Consider the following 19,979-nt stretch of genomic DNA (forward strand, 5'->3'; position numbering starts at 1 on the left):
AAACCCCTCAAACATCGCACAGCTGAAAGAATTCTGCATGGAGGAGTGGGCAAAAATTTCTCCCAGTCGATGTCAGAGACTGGTAGACAGTTATAAGAAACGCCTACTTGAGGTTGTTTCCGCCAAAGGGGGCAATACCACCTATTAGAGCCATTCCTCTTCCCTCAGATCGGCAGTCTGCAGCCTCCTCACTCTCTGAAGACCTGGACAAAATCACAGACTGGTCAAACAAGTGGAACATGTCTTTCAATCCTGCCAAATCTCACTCTCTTACTATGTCTCTCCGAAAAGATCGACTGGACAACCCTCCCATCTACTTTCTCAACAATCCTCTCCAAGAAGTTCTGTCACTCAAGCTTTTGGGTCTCACTATCTGCCATGATCTTTCTTGGGAAAACCACATTTCCAAGCTGGCCTCCAAAGCCAGTCGCCGACTGGGCATCCTCCGTCGTGCGAAGTCCTTCCTCGGCACACCTGAGCTCCTCACCACTTACAAGGCTTTCATCCGCAGCTCAATGGAATACTGTTCTCCCCTATGGGCTGGTGCTCCTGCCTCACACCTGGCTCGGCTTCACGCTGTTGAATCCAAAGCTTTCAAAATCATTGGAATCTCCCGCGATGAAGCTATCTCTGAGGGCCTTTCACTCACTCACCGCAGGCAGGTAGGTGGTCTTTCTGTCTTCTACCGACTCCTCTCCGGCCTTGCTCCCCCAGCTCTCTCTGTGCTCTGTCCCCCAAATATTCCTACAGGTCGCACAAGATCTGCCAGCAACCCTCTGATGGTTAAACTGCCGAAATCTCGGCTCTCTGCTCACCTTCACTCTTTCATTCCTCTTTTCTCCCGCCTGTGGAACAAACTCCCACACTCCCTTCAATCCCTCTCCTCCCTCCAGGTCTTTAAAACAGCTGTTCACCACCATCTCTTATCTTCCCCCATCCATAACCTTGATCTTTTCTACCCCCACTAATTCACCCCAGATCCACCTTGTTTGAAATTCCAACTTATTTCCTGGAAATCCTGGCAGTGTCCATATGTTTATACCTCTCCCACCCCCCCCCCTTCACATGCCTCCCCCCCTTCACATGCCTCCCCCCCTTCACATGCCTCCCCCCCAAAGCCCTCTCCCTCCCACAGATCTCTCGATGTCTCCATGTCTCTCGGTCCCTGCTCTCAAATGTTGTGTTTGTGTCCTTCCCCCTCTCTCCCCATCTTGTCTACCGCTCTCGATGTTATTTGTTTTATGTGTCTGTTTGTCTTTCTGTGTGATTAATGTTCGCTCTTTCACGAGCCTCGATCTTGTATACAAAAAAAAAAAAAAAAAAAAAAAAAAAAAGGTGTACTTACTTTTTCCACATGCGAAATTTGCATTTATGTTTATTTAAATTATACAATGGACTAAAAAATGTAAATGTTTCATGATATTTGTTATATTATATCACCTTTATCAATATTGTTGAAATGAAGATCAAATAGCTGTATGTTGAAATATGTTGAAAAAGTCAAAACTTTACATGGGGTGTACTTACTTTTTCACGTGACTGTACGTCCTGCAGAAGTAAGAGGGGAATTAAATAAATGGTGTATTAAACATTTTTTGTAAATCACATTTGTATGCAAACATTTAAACGACTTAACTGCAGACAAATTTCAGGTAGGAATAATTCCATGATAATGGAAGGTAATTACAATACAGTATTGGGTTTTTTTTATTTTTGAGTTGTATCAGACGAACTGGAGATGAAAAAAAATTTTTTATCGTCATTCATTTGGAAATTTTGGTTGAACAGTATTTCTTCCATAGATATTCTACCATTTTGGCACAAACATAATTCAGTAAATATTTACAAGTTTGTGATGGACCATCAAGAAAAGTAATAAACAGATGTGTGGCAATTGTCCGTGAAGCAACAGGACGGGGCTACATGCCACACCGCAAGGCTATGAATGGAAATGTCGTGAGAGCATTTTCATGGAAAGCTGATCTTCAGATTTGGAGATGTGAAGTGGTCTCATATTTAAAAGACAACAAACAGACAATTATTGTAAATTTTAATTTGATTAATTTTAATTTTAATTCATTTTAATATTTTGATTATAATTTTTAATTTTTATTATCATTATTCAATTGATTTTAAAGACATATTATTCTCATATTTAAAGTGTATTCGAAAACAGACTCGATGAACTGAAAAAAAAAAAAAAAAAAAAACATAAGTGAATTTAGACAATTCCGATAGACTTTCTTGTGAATGTTATGAGGGGTACGGGTATGTCATCTGTCATCCTTGTACCAGAACAACGGAATGTGTTACCAGCGAATGGGGGGCATTAACTGACTTCGTTTTCAAAACCTAGTGTATTCTGAATAAATTACAATGTCTGTACTTTACAAATATTAATACAGTTGAATAAATAACCTCTATGATTAAAAGATATTTCTATTTCAAACATGTCCCGTCTTTTTGTCACACCCTGTATTACTTTAGACAAATAAAATCTTGTACAATTAATTAAATCTTCAACATTAACCATCACCTCTCTTTTACTTTTCTACTTTAATGCGAGGCCAGGAATGTTTCATAAAAATGTGATTTTATATCCAGTCTCTTGGGTCACCAAATACAAATATGAAACGCACATTTCCTATCTGGCCTTCTTTTCATTCTCATAACAATCTTGCTGTGATCTCATTTTCCGTTATTAATTAGTTTAGAACATCATTGCCATTTGGATATATTGAGCTCGCAGCTTCCCACTAAATTGCTTTTGTCGAGAATACAATGCGCATAGAATACAATGCGTTACATGGTAGAATACCATGTAATTTAAATCATGAGGAATAATAATTGTTCTCTATCCCCACATGTGCTGCAGAAAAGACAAAATGAAAGTGTTATTGCTCCTACTCAATCTTTTTGGTGAGTGTCGAGGTTATGTTTTCCTGATGTCTTTGTTTGTCTCCATATTTTCTCATTTTCTTTTGTTTCTTAATATTCATCGCACCAGCGTTTATTCATCCCCGCTTCTTTGTTCCCGATACCATATGATGGTGGCGAGGTTGCAGATGGGTGGGTAAGCAGCCTTTTTGTGAATTGTCTATCTGAGAGGGAACACAAAATGCACATCTACAGGGATATGGACGATTATTGGTTCGGGTGTGACGTGAGCATGGTACTTGTAAAAGTGATTGACCTTTATTGCCCTTTTGAATTGATAGCTCCATCACATTTTGTTTTCTTTACAGCTCTAACAAGACAAATAAGGTATGCTCAGGGCAAAGCTCCAGTAGCAAGTTACAAAGTTGATGGGGAGGTTGGTGAGCCAATCGCACTCCATTGCAATACGTCGTTGGTGGAAAATGTGGACCTTGAGTGGTACTTTGGAGACGACTATGTGGTGAGAAAAAGGAATATATTACTAAAAGGAGACGTGTATATGTGCATGTATTTTAGTTGTCGTTTGGTTTGTTGCCCTTATGTTTCATCACTGCCCTCATCGTCCTCTTCTTGCTGTGTTTCATTCAGCTTGTGTGCAACTTGTGCACCCGCATGTGTCCTTCCCCTCATCCCCATGATCTCTCTCATTTATTCTCTTCGGTTGGTGTTTCACACTTTCCATTCTGCTCCAGCTCATCCACAAGCCTTGATCATCCATACAAAAAAAGAAAAAGGGTTTCCAATTCTGCTGTGATGTAATAATAAAAATGGCACTGTTTAATTGTACTGTTTGATTGGAAAGCAAGCAATCATTTTACTTGGTTGGAAAAAGCCTGGTGTTCGTAATATATTGAGCTCGCAGCTTCCCACTAAATTGCTTTCGTCGAGAATAACGACAACGGTTAGGATGCTGGCTTGGATCCTGAGTCCTGAGTTGGATCCACTTGGATTGAACTAGGATCCTGAGTTTGAATCCCGGTTGGTGTTGAATTAACGTCAGGGGGTTGACTCAGCCTGTCATCCTTCCGAGGTCAGCAAATTGAGTACCAGTTCACTGGTAATTGGGGCACTGCATCAGCGGCACAAACGTACTTCCAGAGAAATTATGCAACCAGCAGCCACAGGCTGCATACGAAACAATAACTTTGTTATTAAGCTAATAATAATCGATTAACTTTGTTAGAAAGCTAATAATCGATTAACTTTGTTAGAAAGCTAATAATAATCGATTAACTTTGTTAGAAAGCTAATAATCGATTTACTTTGTGAGAAAGCTAATAATAATAATAATAATAATAATAATAATACATTTATTTTATATAGCGCTTTTCAAGAAGCCTAAAGGCGCTTTGACAGAGTACAAAAAAACAAGTGCAAAAAGATAAAAATCAATAGGTAAATAATCAAAGCAAAAGGAAGGAGAAGGAGAAGAGATAGTCAGGGGTTAAATGCTGTGGGTTAAATGTTGAATGCAGTGTTGAACAGGTGGGTCTTGAGTGATGTTTTGAATGTGGTGAGTGAGGAGGAGTCTCTGATGGTGTGAGGTAGTGAGTTCCAGAGGGTGGGAGCAGCGATGGAGAAGGCCCTGTCCCCCCAGGATCTGAATTTGGTCCGCATGGGGGGGGGAGGGGGGGGTTCAGGAGGTTGGTACCAGCAGAGCGGAGGTTGCGGGTGGGAGTGTGTCTGGAGAGGAGGTCAGTCAGGTAGGATGGGGCCAGGTTATGGAGGGCTTTGTAGGTCAAGAGGAGGATTTTGTACTGGATTCTCTGGGGGATGGGGAGCCAGTGAAGCTTGTAAAGGACGGGGGTGAGTGATGTGGTCACGGGTCCGGGAATGGGTGAGTAGACGGGCAGCAGAGTTCTGAATGTATTGGAGTTTATTGATGATTATTGAGGGCGAACCAAAGAGGAGGCTGTTGCAGTAGTCAAGACGGGAGGTGATGAAGGTGTGGATGAGGGTTTCTGCAGCTGTGGAAGAGAGGGATGGACGGAGACGGGCGATGTTTTTCAGGTGAAAGAAGGCTGTCTTTGTGATCTGTTTAGTGTATTTGTCGAAGGGGAGGGTTTGGTCAAAGATGATGCCAAGATTCCGGATGTGAGGGGAGGTGGATACTGGGAAACCGTCGATGTTGAGGGCAAAGTTATGGGTGGATTTGGTGAGCGTTTTTGGGCCAATGATGATTATTTCAGATTTATCATGGTTAAGTTTGAGGAAGTTGATTTGAAGCCAGGATTTTATTTCAGTGATGCAGTTTGTCAGGATAGAGTGGGTGGCGGTGGAGATGGACTTGGTGGAGATGAAAGGCTGGATGTCATCGGTGAAGCAGTGGAATTGGAGACAATGACGGCGGATTAAGTGACCAAGGGGGGACAGGTACAGGATGAAGAGGAGGGGGCCAAGAACTGAACCTTGGGGGACACCTTGGGAGAGGGGAGCAGTGGGGGATTTGCAGTTATTGATGGAGATGAACTGGCGTCTGTCAGAGAGGTATGATTTGATCCAAGAGAGGGCAGTGCCAGTAATGTTAAAGGTGGTTTCAAGTCGGGTGAGGAGGATGGTGTGATTGATGGTGTCAAAGGTGGCGCTGAGGTCGAGGAGGATGAGAATGTTGAGGTTGCCAGCGTCAGAGAGGAGAAGGTCGTTGGTGATTTTAAGGAGAGCAGTTTCAGTACTGTGGTTGGAGCGGAAACCGGATTGGAATGTTTCATACAGGTTATGGGCAGAGAGGTGATGTTTGAGTTGAGTGGCTACAGCACGTTCCAAAACTTTTGACAGAAAGGGTAGGTTGGAGATGGGTCTGAAGTTGTTTAGGGTGTCAGGGTTGAGTCCAGGTTTTTTCAGAATGGGGGTAACAGCAGCAATTTTGAGGGATGGTGGGGCGATGCCTGTAGACAGGGAGGAGTTTATTGTTGCAGTGATAAGTGGAGAGAGAGCAGGAAGGGAGGCCTTGACAAAGCTGGAGGGGATGGGGTCAAGAGTGCAGGTGGCAGTTTTCATTCCTATGAGGAGTTCAGAGAGGTCAGTAGGGGAGACTGGGGAGAACTGAGACAGGGGTTGGCAGGATAAGGGGGGGCAGGTGGTTTGAGGGGGAGCAGGTGCGGTGGTGGTTAAGCTGCTGTAGATGTTGTCAATTTTGCTTTGGAAGAATGAAAGGAAGGAGATGCAGTTGTCTACTGTGAATGACTGGGTGGTGTCCAGGGGGCTGAGGAGTTTGATTATTGTAGAGAAGAGTGCTTTTGGGTTTCCAGAGCCAGAGTGGATAATTTGAGAGTAGTAGGCGGAGCGGGCGCGGGAGAGGGCATCTTTGTAGTGTTGTAGGTGGTCCTTGTAGGCTTGGGAGTGAATTGTGAGACCTGTTTTATTGCGGAGTCTTTCAAGTTGGCGAGCACGAGTTTTCATCAGGCGGAGTTCAGTGGTAAACCAGGGAGCAGAATGGGTGAAAGAAACTGTTTTGGTTTTTATAGGCGCAAGCTGGTCAAGGCAGGAGGAGAGAGTGTGGTTGTAGTAGTCAGTGAGGTCAGAAGGGGTGTGGAGGTCAACGAAGGGAGAAGTGGACATTTTTTCAGAGAGGGTGGATGAGAATGAGGTAGGTGAAAGAGCGTTTAGCTTACGGAAGTTGATAGTGCGATAATGCTTTGGTGCTGGGGTGGGGATGTTGATGGTCATAGTGATGGCTAAGTGGTCAGAGAGGGTGAGTTCGGAGACAGAGAGATGGTGCAAAATTAATCCAGTAGAGCAGACAAGGTCCAGAATGTGACCACGGTTATGGGTAGGAAAGTTGACATGTTGAGTGAGGTTAAAGCAGGTGAGTAAATCAGTGAAGTCGGTGGTTATTGTGGAGTCAGTGGAGTCCATGTGGATATTGAAATCACCAAGGAGGAGGATTGAGGGGGAGAGGGAACATAGCTGGGTCAGAAAGTCAGAGAAGTGAGACAGGAATGATGGGTGTGGTTTGGGAGGGCGGCAGACGACAGCCATGACTGACTGTGTGTGACCAGAGAGTTTAAAAGCCAGGTGTTCAAATGATGGAGCAGATGAGATGGAGATAAGGTTGGTCTTGATGTCCTGTCGGTGAATTACGGCAATTCCACCACCTCGGCCCTCCGAGCGTGGTTTATTGATGTAAGAATATCCATTGGGTGTAGTGAGGTTGAGTGCGAAGTAGTCCAGAGGTTGTTGCCAGGTTTCAGTGAGACAGAGAAATTTCAGTTTATTTTCCAGAATGTAGTCGTTCAGGATGAGGCTTTTGTTGTTGAGGGCCCGGGTATTGAACAGGGTGAGCTTGATGTTGCTTTGTACGCTGGGGATGAACTCAGGTGATTTAGCCAGGGTTTGCAGACAGGAGGTGCGATCGTGTGCATTGCTTTGACCAGGTGCGCTGGGATGATGAGTGGGAGTGTGCTGAGCCGACCAGAGTACGGGAATGAAGTGACCTGTTTGTAAGTAAACAAACTTACGACCGGAGCCTCTATTAATGTATCTGGGTCGTCGCAGGAGTCTGTGGTATTTGATTGCAGAGATGCATGATGGGGTGGAGTGAGTATTGAGCAGAAGAAGCCTTGCGGCGGAGTACCTTAGAGCCATGCCAGGCAGGAGCGAAGGGACGAGTAAGAGGCCAAGGTCGAAGAGGACGAGTAGGCCTTGCCGCAGCGGCAAACGACCGCAGCCGCAAGCCAAGACAACAAAGGCCGCAGCGGCAAACAGCCGCAGCCGTAAACAACGGCCACAAACAACGGGAGCGGGCCTGAGGAAACAGTGGAAGAGCCAGGCAGGTGAAGCCAGGAGCAGAGCCGGGACCGAGCAGAGGGCAGACCCAACGGCCAAAAATCCGCCACGACCACCAGAAAAGAAGACTATGTAGAATGACCCAGTCGGAGAAGCGGAGAACAAGTAACGCCAGCGTCCTCTCCAGACCGGACCGGAAGTGGGATCCTGCTTACTTTAATCGATTTACTTTGTTAGAAAGCTAATAATCGATTTAATTTGTTAGAAAGCTATTAATCGATTTACTTTGTTAGAAAGCCAATAATGGATTTACTTTGTTAGAAAGCTAATAATCGATTTACTTTGTTGGAAAGCTAATAATCGATTTACTTTGTTAGAAAGCCAATAATGGATTTACTTTGTTAGAAAGCTAATAATCGATTTACTTTGTTAGAAAGCTAATAATGGATTTACTTTGTTAGAAAGCTAATAATGGATTTACTTTGTTCGAAAGCTAATAATGGATTTACTTTCTTAGAAAGCTAATAATGGATTTACTTTGTTAGAAAGCTAATAATCGATTTACTTTGTTGGAAAGCTAATAATGGATTTACTTTGTTAGAAAGCTAATAATGGATTTACTTTGTTAGAAAGCCAATAATGGATTTACTTTGTTAGAAAGCTAATAATCGATTTACTTTGTTAGAAAGCTAATAATCGATTTACTTTGTCAGATAGCTCTGATATAATCAGTAATACGTCTTTCAACTGCAAACAATCCCACCTACTCACTCTCTCCAAAAGGACCATTTGGCAAACCATCCCACTTATTTCCTAAAAAAATCACTTGAAGATGTTAAATCACTCAAATTTTTTGGCCTCACCATCAGCCATGATCTGTTTTGGACAGACCATGTATCCAAGATGGCATCCAAAGTCAGCCACCAGACTGGGCATTCTCCAACCATCATGCAAGATCTTTCCTTGGCCAATCTGAATTGTTAACAACCTACAAGGCCTTCATTTGCAGCTTCATGGATCCATGCCTCACACCTTACCCTTATTTCTGCCGTGTAAACAAGCCTGGGAGTCTCACATGACAAAGCTGAGTGTCTATGCCTGTTACTGTACTCACAAAGCACACAGGTTGGTGGCCTCTCTGTCCTCACCACACTGATACGATAATTATTTAAGTGGTTATTGTCCATTGAGAGATGGGGCCAAAAACGATACTGTTACGTTTGTGGGGGTAAATGAAGGAATACCGTAGTCGAGATAGAATTGTGTAGATTAGAATGCTCCGTATGCCGTGAGGAACCCATCTCGATGTACATAAGTCGGCCATCTGTCCAGGTAACATCGTATGTGTCTCCCGACATAGAGGGAAGCTATGCTAATTAGGTAGGGCTTAAGGATAATTCCCCAGTGTGTAATTTGCCCTTGTTATCTTCCCTCCGTCGCAATTGTCCCCCATCGCACCGCGGAGCGAAAGGGGGACTATGGTTTTCCCCTCCGTCCATGTGTCCGTGTGTGCGTGCATGCGTACGTGCATGCATGCTTAAGCGAAGGACCGAATTCTAATTTGGTGTGTGGGTGCAACCCACGGTAAAATCCAAGATGGCCGCCGCCATGTATGTCTGACGCCATGTATGTCTGAAACTTGAGTGGAATATCTTGAAAAATAAGAGAAGTACCAACTTCTAATCTGGTGTGTGGGTGTATCTACGCATCTGCAAGAACGCTATTGAAAATTGGGTCGCCACGTCAAAATCCAAGATGGCCACCGCCATCTATGTCATTACCATTCCAGGAACCTTGTGAGCGGAATATCTTGAAAAATAAGCGAAGTACCAACTTCTAATCTGGTGTGTGGGTGTATCTACACATAAGGAAGAACGGTATTAAAAATTGGGTCGCCACATCAAAATTCAAGATGGCCACCACCATATATATGTCTGAACCTTGTGAGCGAAATATCTTGAAAAATAAATGAACTACTAACTTCTAATCTGGTGTGTGGGGGTATCTACGCATAAGGGAGAATGCAATTGAAAATTGGGTCGCCACGTCAAAATCCAAGATGGCCGCCTTCCGTCTTCCACTTTGTCAACTCACATCACTTCACCGACGGGGGACCTAGGTGTAACGCTTGTTACAATTAAAAAGGCCACAAAGCAACAACTATAACAAATGGACACATTCGCCCACAACGCCGCCAGGGCTAACCAACACCGAGCAAATTTGCTGATCCGCACGTAAATCCCACCTCACGACGGCCAACATCATCCGAACATTCCCGAAAGAGATTGGACTCCGCCCACTGATGACTCGCAATGAGGAGGCCATGCCCCGGCCTTCGTGTTTGGTGGAGGCGTGATGGGACGATTGAGTGGAGCTCGGTGATTGGAGAGAGGGTGACGTCAGCGTGGAAGATTCGAGAGCTGGAGGAAGAGAATGTGGTCTCGCCATCTTGGTCTCTCTTGGTCCTAACATTCGTTGTAGGCGGTCGCATTTCTCTTCTGCTCCTGGCTTTGATAGTGGACAGTTGTGTTTTATATCACCCTCCCTGTGCCTCCAGCGGAGGTGGCTGCGCTTTGAGCGGTACGTGCTGGTGAGGTGAGTGGTAGGAGCCCGGTGCATCATGGCGATCAGAGGAGGAGGGATTTTGGCCGCCACTCCGCGGGTTGGTGGCTGCTACGGGCGCAACTGTGTGCCATCTTGTGCGCTTCCCACTCGGTGACTCCCGTTCGACGACGACCAGGCTTTCAAGGGCCGTTTGGAGATGCCAGGCTGAGTACCGGCCAACGCACCACACAAACACATTTTTTTATATTTGTCTTCCCTTGTTGTGTCTCTGTGTCTGTTTGGAGGGTCACTCAGTTAGAATTTAGTTTCACCTCGCCATTTATTTTGTTTTTATTACCTCCGCCACCAAAAGTGGATGGAGGTTATGTTTTCACCCCTGTCTGTTTGTTTGTTTGTTTGTTTGTTTGTGAACAAAATATCTCAAAAAGTTGTGGATGGATTCGTACGAAATTTGGCAAAGATGTAGTGTGTGTATATGACAAGGACAAAATGATTAGATTTTGGTGGAGATCCTGATTCGGATCCGGCTACTAGAATTTTAAAGTGATTCTTCACCATTGGGAGATAGGGCCAAAATGATACGTGGCAGGATATCTCAAAAAGTTATGGATGGATTTGGCCAAAACCTGGTCGACATGTTGTGTGTGTGGCAAGGAAGAATCAATTCGATTTGTTGAAGATCTGAATATGGATTCGGATATGAGAATTATTTAATTTTTTAAGTGATTCTTCACCATTCAGTGATATGAACAACCAGGCGGAGATATGCTCTCTACTGAGTGTCGTTCTAGTTACCATCACCGGAGGAGAGGGTATTGCATTTGAGTCCTTTTGTTTGTCATTTTCTGTTTGTCCACACAGAATAAATATGATTTTCTCTGCAACGGTTGGTCTGATTGACAGGAAATTTTCACCATAGGTGCAACTCCACGTGTAGAATTGTTTAATGATAATGATGACGTCATAGGTCACGTGGTTCGGCCGCCATCTTGGAAAAACCGAAAAACTTTGCACCTCTATATCTCCGAAAGCACTGAATAGAAAAAACTTGAGACATGGCTCATTGTAAAGAACTCTCCATGGTGAATAAAACATGTTAATGATGATGTCATAGGTGCCTCTATTATGAAGTCATAATTCGACAAGTACAAAACTTCATCCCATGAAAATGAAATTTCCTGACCATAATCTAGGAAAAATTAGTTTAGAAAAAAATAATGATGACGTCATCGGTCACGTGGTTCGGTCGCCATATTTGTTTTAACAAATTAAAAACCACTGAAAATACATCCTGACGAGGGTTTGCAATCTCTGATTGCTCTTTTTCTTGTTACTCTTGCATTTATCTACTTTAAACCCATTATTTATTGCATTTCTGTGTTGTGCCTGTATATTCGTTTCTGTGTCTGTGGGGATCGGATAACCCCTGCGTGTGTTTCCGATGAGATAAGGCCTCGAACCTTCCCTCACGTGCGAAAAGATAATACCGCCAAGTTGGGTATACGCCTCGGAGTTAAGCTCGTTTCGGTCATTCGTCGTCTAGGGATCCTAACCCCGGGGACACGACAATACATAGCACGGTACCTCAAAAACGTTGTGGGCGGGTTATAACAAAACTTGATGGATGAATTGGGTGGATGACACGAAAAAGCCAATTAGATTTTGGTTATGGTCCAAGTGCAGAACCGGCCTATCGGGGGATACAAAACATAAACTGTTTAGACTGACAGAGGTATGGTATGCTCTCTTCTGAGTTCTATTTTCGTTTAGCTTGTGTGCAGCTTGTTTAACCCCATTCTGGCCTTCTTCCCACCCCTTGATCTCACTCTCATTTATATTCTGTTGTTAGTATGTCCCCCTTGCCATTTTCATTCCTTCCATTCTGCTCCAGCACTTCCATAAGCCTTGATCATGTGCATGTATTATTATTTTAAAAAATAATAACCACCTTTAGAGGCCATTTTCCCCCCGCAAAGCAGGGGTTGGCCTTTTTTCGGGAACCGTGGTTGTTGTTGTTTTTTGGTCCCCTTTTTGAAGCAATGTTTTACGGCCGGATGCCCTTCCTGACGCCAACCCTTTTTGCCGCCTTTAACGAGAAACAGGGAATTACCAGTGAACTGGTACTCAATTAGCCGACCACGGAAGGATGACAGGCTGAGTCAACCCCTCTGGCGTTAATTCAGCGATCGACCGGGATTCGAACCCAGGATCCTAGGATCCTAAGCCGGCACCCTAGCTGCTAGCCCAACACCAACGGCTAGCCCAACACTATATATATATATATATATATATATATATATATATATATATATATATATATATATATATATATATATATTATATATATATATATATATATTATATATATATATATATATATATATATATATATATTATATATATATATATACATATACATATATATATATATATATATACATATACATATATATATATATATATATATATATATATATATATATATATATATATATATACATATATATATATATATATAATATATATATATATATATATATATATATATATATATATATATATATATATATATATATATATATATATATATATATATATATATATATATATATGTATATATATATATATATATGTATATATATATATATATATGTATATATATATATATGTATGTATATATATATATATATGTATATATATATATATGTATATATATATATATATATGTATATATATATATATATATATATGTATATATATATATATATATGTATGTATATATATATATGTATGTATATATATATATATATGTATATATATATATATATGTAATATATATATATATATATATGTATATATATATATATATGTATATATATATATATATGTATATATATATATATATGTATATATATATATATATATATATATATAATATATATATATATACATATTATACATACATACATACACACACACACACACACACACACATACATACATACATACATACATACATACACACACACACACACACACACACACACACACACACATACATACATACATACATACATACATACTTGGCATTTAATATGGAATATATATTTTTTTTCTTGACTTGGGTTTACTTTCTTAACTCAGTATATCAATCTGGTGAGTTTCTTTTATACTTTGGTGATTTATTTGTTAAAAGAACCATGTCACTGATTGTCTGTCGCAGCAAGAAGTCAACAACAGGATTATATCACAGGTGGCGTGGCAAAATGTACGGACAGGTGCATTTGATGACTGGCTTCACAGTCGGGTATACAAGGGTTGTTGCGTTCTGTATTAGTGGAAAACAACTGCTGCACGTCTCCAAAAGTTATTGCCGCTTCCTCTGGAGATAGTCTGTCAACTCGAAAATGCTGTTTGTCATGGAGTGGTGGCTTTACGAAATTACGGCATGAAAGAGTGTGCTATTGCTCGGCAGTATGGCATCACTCAAGGTCAGGTGTCAAAGATCCTGAAACGAAATACTCAGAGGGGTGTCCCTACTCCAATACCGAGGCCAGGATATTCCCGCAGAACCACAAGGAGGGATGATCACCAGCTGCACCGCTTAGTCCGCAATGGCCGTACCAAGTCAGTTAATCGGCTTAGGGCTGAGTGGCAGCAACTGACAAATGTGCCTGTATCCAGAAGGTTAGTCAACCAACGACTGGTTCAAGCAGGCTATCGTGCCAGACGTCCCCTGAGAAAGCCATGCCTGACCAGACAACACAGCCAGCGCCGATTGCAGTGGGCCAGAGAGCACCGTCACGTCAATGGCAGCCAGGACACTGGAATCACGTCATATTCAGTGACAAGTCTAGATTTCTGGTCTATCGTCAAGATGGCCGCATCCGAGTGCGCAGACAAGTGCATGAAGCCTACAACAAAGATTGTGTAGTGCCAAGAGTCCAAGCTGGAGGTGGTGGGGTGACCATTTGGGCTGCTTTTCATGCAGGGGGCAAAACTGACCTGGTTGTTCTGAATGGAAACCTGAACCAGTTCAAGTACAGGGTCATTCTGGAAGAAACATTGCTTCCATTTGCTCATGCAGCCTTTCGAGGAAACTTTGTCTTCCAAGATGACAATGCATGGCCTCATCGTGCTCGCATGATCCAACACTTTTCTTGCTGACTGTGGTGTAGAGCATATGGAGTAGCCTGCCATGTCCCCGGATATGAATCCGATAGAGAACTTGTGGGCAGAATTAACGCGTCAAATCGACCACTTGGACCAGCAGCCGACCTCTGTGCGTGAATTGCAGCAGGCTATTGTCACTGCATGGCAAGCGATCCCTGTCCAAACCTTGGCAAATCTCGTGAACAGCATGCCTCAACGTGTACGTGCTCTCCTGAATGCTCGTGGGGGTTACACGAAGTACTGAACTGTAATTTTACTGTCCGTAATCCCAGTCGAAATTTAACTTTTGTTTTTGTTAAAAAAAAATTTGGCTAATGTGCAAAATAAAGAGATACTTCTGGAAAACGTACAGAAGTTTAATACATTACTGTCCATGAATTGAGTTCAATATCAGTTTACATCACTTTCAAGGATCAATTTATTTGTTTCGAAATGTCAAATGTGGTTTTGTTTCTTTTAAAGGTAACTTAAATCAAATTAACATAATTCAATGAAATTTAGGTTCTAAGACATCTTGAAAAGTAAGTTCTAGCACCCCACAAAAAAAATATTCCATATTAAATGCCAAGTCTGTATATATATATATATATATATATATATATATATATATATATATATATATATATATATATATATATATATATATACACACAGTATTTATACAGTATATATATATATGTATATATATATATATATATATATATATATATATATATATATACACACAGTATTTATACAGTATATATATATATGTATTGCTTTATCGGACATTTCGTCATGATTTTTTTATTTCTGAAAAAGTGAGGTCGCCGTGGGACTGGGTGATGTCTGTGATCCATGGGGGACTCCCTCCCCATAAATCCGCTTATGCTTGGAACCTCATTATCATTAGTCATCAATAAACGGCCATCTCAGTATTTGTGTCACCGACAATGTCTGAAATTATAGCGGTTTTTCCACCTTTGATAAAGGTAAATTAAAAAGATAAAACCCGCTTTTGATATCGACCAACCTGCGTATGTTTATTTACTTCACATAATATGTGAATTGCATGTCCATGCACATGTGAAATGCAGCCTGTCGATAAATCCTGTATTTGCACACTATTCGGCCTTGAAAACTCGGGCAAAAACCAAAAGATTCTGCCTTTTTCTTTTCCTCTGCATTATGAAAACGTACCTTTCTTTCATGATAGATGACACATTGTCCAGTTTTTTAATTAACTCAGCCATCCTCTTGACTCTATGAAAGCTTTCTTTGGGCAGTGTATAGTAGATCGCTCCCTCGATTGCTCCTGAACAAAACTTGCATTACCTCGATCATTTTCCTCTGCATGAGCTTTGATCAAAACGTATTGTTACGGACGCGGTTTAGATGTTATTTTGACCGAGCGGTGGTGTATTACCGCGACCTAACAGTTATTCCCCGACTAGACCCCGATTCCACCCAGACGTTGACCAAATCGCGCTATGCTAAATCAATGATGGAAAGGACACAACGACTGGGATAGATGAAACGACGCAAGGGTTACAGTTCTCAAGACCTCCGGAGGAGGATATAATTACAGTGGTGGAGAAAAGGGGTAGATTACAAGGTAGTGAGGTAAAGACACAGAATAGATAGGCACTTAATTACAGTCTTATCTTATCCCAGACAGACCACAGACAAACGGAACAAGGCTGACTTACACAGGGTTTGATGGCAGGGAAGGACAGGTAGTTCGATAGCACAAGGTGCACCTTGGCTCGGGGACAGGATCAAGCACGGTCCAAGAGATGCAGGGAGGCCTCACAGCGCTCGGAGGGTACGTCTTGCTTGCTCCAAGCTCAGCGCGCATCTGACGTCACCTCCCTCTTCCTGCGCATAGCTCAGCGGGGAGTGACACGCCCTCGGCTGGTTGGCTCCGCCCCAGATGGGACCGGGTCCGCCGCTTCCATTGGGTGCGGGGGTTACCGGGCTCCGCCCTTGACGAGGAGCTGACAGGGAGCCCCTATTTGGTAACCCCGTCGAGCACATGTTCGATGGCGGCTCGTTGGGAAGGCCTCATTGCCCTCCCAACACCCCATACCAACCAAGCCGGAGTGAGGACGCGCACTCCCTGTGCACGCCGCCGCCGTTGCTGTTGTTGTTGTTGCTGAATCGTGAGGAAGAGCTGCGGGGAGGTATTGGGAGGTCCTAAACTTCCTAACGGTGCCATACAATCACATTCTGGTGCAACGAAGGGTCAGAATTAATGGAAACGAGTCCTTAACTGACATAGACTAAGAATAACTAGCAAGATGTCCTATAGTTGTCTTACATGAGATCCGGTGAACCTGGGCACGACATTTAATGGGGGAAATAGGGGGAGGTCGGGTCTACAGAGTGTTGTTTACAGAAAATGGGACTAGGGAATGGGGGATTGGGGATAGTTGGGAAGTATTGAGGAAATAGGGGAATATTTACAAGCGGATATGGATGGATGCAAATCCCATATCCGCAACATTGCACCCTTCTCTACCTCGGGGCGTCCCGACCCGATAAATTTTTACCTACTTTAGTGTGGCACTCAGATGTAGTTCCCTCTATTATTATCTCAACCCTGAGTGCGACAGTTTTACAGATGTTCACAAATGAGTAAATATGTCCCCCTGCGACGTTGCACCCTTCTCCTAACAGAAACACACCCACAGGATAACCGAATCGCGGAAAGCATCCTCAAACTAAACATACAGCCGGTAGGGAGCATCATTTATACAAGACTACACTGATATTTACACTACGATCCAGGACCTGTTCTTTGAGGAACACATGCAGATGTTATGCATAGGGAGAGCACGCATGCCAGCATCGATACACCAACCCACGAGTGCCCTGTGGCCCTACGGCCTTTAATAATGTGCAGAGCACCCCGTCCAAGCACCAAAAGCACCACCCCATTATGTACAGTCAGCACCATCCGGTGCACCAATAAAGTGTTCAATAAAAAAGGCACAATCAAGTGTCCATGGTCACCGGTGGTGGCGCAGCCGGCCGATGTTCTGCCGCTGATCTTGCCTTCTTGGAGTGCACTTGGCCTTCTGGCTTCTTTAGAAATAAAGAAAGGCGCCAACCGCGTCCATTTCTTAATTGTGGCCGTCAGGGGGCCAACTAAAAGTGGTTCACCTGTATGGCATAGGTGCCACGTTGACTCAGAGGTCCATCCACGGGTGGTGCTTGACCGCAAAAGAACTGCGGTCCATGGTGGGTGGCCACAAAAATTGCGGTCCATATGGTGTATCGATCCAGGCAGCAAGCAGCGGAAGTACAGGCCCACAACTGCGGAGCCAGCACCTCTCTCTCCTCTCTCTCTGCCCCAAAGCCAGATCCTCGGAGGTGGGAGACAAAAGAAGACAAGTGAGTAAGGTGGTAAGGGCGCAAAAGTGCACGCAATTCAAGGTAATGCACACTGGGGGCACATGGGAACCAGGTGAGACAGGTACGTTCCTACCGTACGCCCCCCTCCCCCAACCAGGTAACCTACATTGCCCCTCCCTTACCCCTTACTGTATCCACAAAACACAACACTACCCATAAACATCTACTTTACACATCAACAAATGTCCCTACTGTCATCCCCGTTCCTCCCATAAACCAAATTCGTCTTCTCTCCCTCCTAACCAATCAAATTTGCCATTTCCAACTCTCATCAAAATTTGCCATCTCCAACTCAACATCAAAATTTGCCATCACCAATTCATCATCAGTCCCTCCTAAGGAGGGAGAGATGGAATCACCCCAATGTCTCATCCACGTCGTGATGCGTCTCACAAATCCACACAGCTATTCTCCTTTCCTGCAACACAGAACAAAGGAACACAGGTGTGGAGTCATCATCATCACCTCAGGTAAGTGGCTGCGTATGGTGCGACAGGTTCATCAATCCTAACTATTTCCTAAATGACTTTAACAACTTTACATTACCCGGGGTCTTTCCCTGCCAATCCATTGGCCAACTTACACTATGGGTTCTAAAAACCAATTCCCATTGACCAAACTGTGGTGCTTCTCAAGTTGGGGTCTCACTCCCCCGATTCATCACTCGGTGCCCCCGCACAATTTCGGTGGCTGGGTCGTGTGACGCTCCCAGCTGGTCCCCCCACCTGCACACCTCCACCACTGTTGTTGCCTACCGAGCTCACCTGCTCCTCACCCTAACCTAACTAACTGGGGAAGGCCCTCTCGCACTCTCACCCCCTCAGTGCCCTCTCTGGCACGGGCTGCCCGATCCACACCCGGGATCCTCAGGCACCCACTGACACTAACGGCTCCCAGAGCCCACCTGCGGCCTCACCTGGCCGACATCTAACAGTGGCGGAGTGCCCAGCCATTCACACTCATACTAACAGGCCACACGACCAGCCAATTTCACCACACCAATGCACCCAATCACAATACCATTCTGCAACCGCACCACAAATGCCAATATCCAACCACAATTTACCTATACCTTCTAACTATTCTTTAAACTACCCTCCCCGGGTACTCGTGAAAAGGGGTCCACTCTTCCCCCATCCACACCTTCGCACCATGCACACCACTCCGTACCACTTACTCCAACTCTCTCCACACCACTCATTCTCTGCCCCATATATTCCACACATCTGTACTTGCACACCTGTGCTCTCATACTTGGTGCCGCCTGCACCCTTCTCTCCCCCAAGCGCATTCGCGCTGATCCACAACACTCACTACTCACCATGACACTCATCTGCAATGCTCTCTCATTCATCACTTGTACACTCACACACACCTCGGAGCATTGCCTCACCGATGCCTCATTTGAAGCTGCTCACCAGCACTTCCATTCACACTGCATCATCTACTCTGTCTACTCCCTTCTAAAACTCGCGCTCCTCCGTCTTCCCTTACACTCAGCGCTCCCACGTCATTATCATCCACTCTAATCTACCTGCGTCCCCTCTACAGGTATCCTTGTCACTAACTAACCTTAACGTTACCTAATGTCATCTTCGCTCGATCCCTACACACAATATCCTAACCCACCCGGGCTAGTTTTCACTGCCATACACCCCATAATCTATAGCGCATCTGCCCCCTAGTTTGTGAGGGATGACATAGTTGCCATCCCACCACATCGGGCATCTCCCACTACCAATTTTGCACATCAAATTTCAACAAATCAAACATTTGCCAATCACTACCCATCATCTGCCAATCATTACTGCCAATCCTTTGCCAATCATCAAATTTTGTTTTTCTAATTTCGGGGCCAAAACACTATCCTCGTCATTACAGTCTACTTACTAATGCCTCTCGGTGCGCCAATTCACTTCTAAAGCTCGGCTTCGTACAGCCAAGCCATGAATGCGGGTTGTTTGGTGCCAGCGGCTGGATACGTCCCGCATTCGGTGCAGGGAAGGAGGTTTACCCGGGCCGAGGTCCCACGCACCATCTCGGCACGGAGCCATCCCATGGCCCGATCTCGACCTGCCGGAATGCCTCAACAAAAAGTGGTCGCCATGACGACCCTTCCTATCGAGCTGCCCGCTCCGCCTAGTTGAGCACGGACGCAGCCGTTCCAAGCGAGGCCCAGCGTG

At 43.8% G+C, this 19,979-nt stretch overlaps 1 protein-coding gene across 4 annotated transcripts in view; it reads left to right on the top strand.

The window, feature by feature from the left end:
- Window positions 1-19,979, top strand: part of LOC137436608 (uncharacterized) — a 61,899-nt gene that overhangs the window by 30,353 nt on the left and 11,567 nt on the right. For all 4 annotated transcript variants that reach the window (XM_068130556.2, XM_068130555.2, XM_068130554.2 and 1 more), the window contains exons 2-3: window positions 2,876-2,919; window positions 3,246-3,397. In XM_068130556.2, the coding sequence (XP_067986657.1) occupies window positions 2,886-2,919; window positions 3,246-3,397 (186 nt within the window). In that variant the 5' untranslated portion in view covers window positions 2,876-2,885. The remainder of the gene's footprint in view (window positions 1-2,875; window positions 2,920-3,245; window positions 3,398-19,979) is intronic.

This window comes from Myxine glutinosa, chromosome 11 (genome assembly GCF_964187855.1).
Source record: "Myxine glutinosa chromosome 11, kmMyxGlut1.1, whole genome shotgun sequence".
NCBI lineage: Eukaryota > Metazoa > Chordata > Myxini > Myxiniformes > Myxinidae > Myxine > Myxine glutinosa.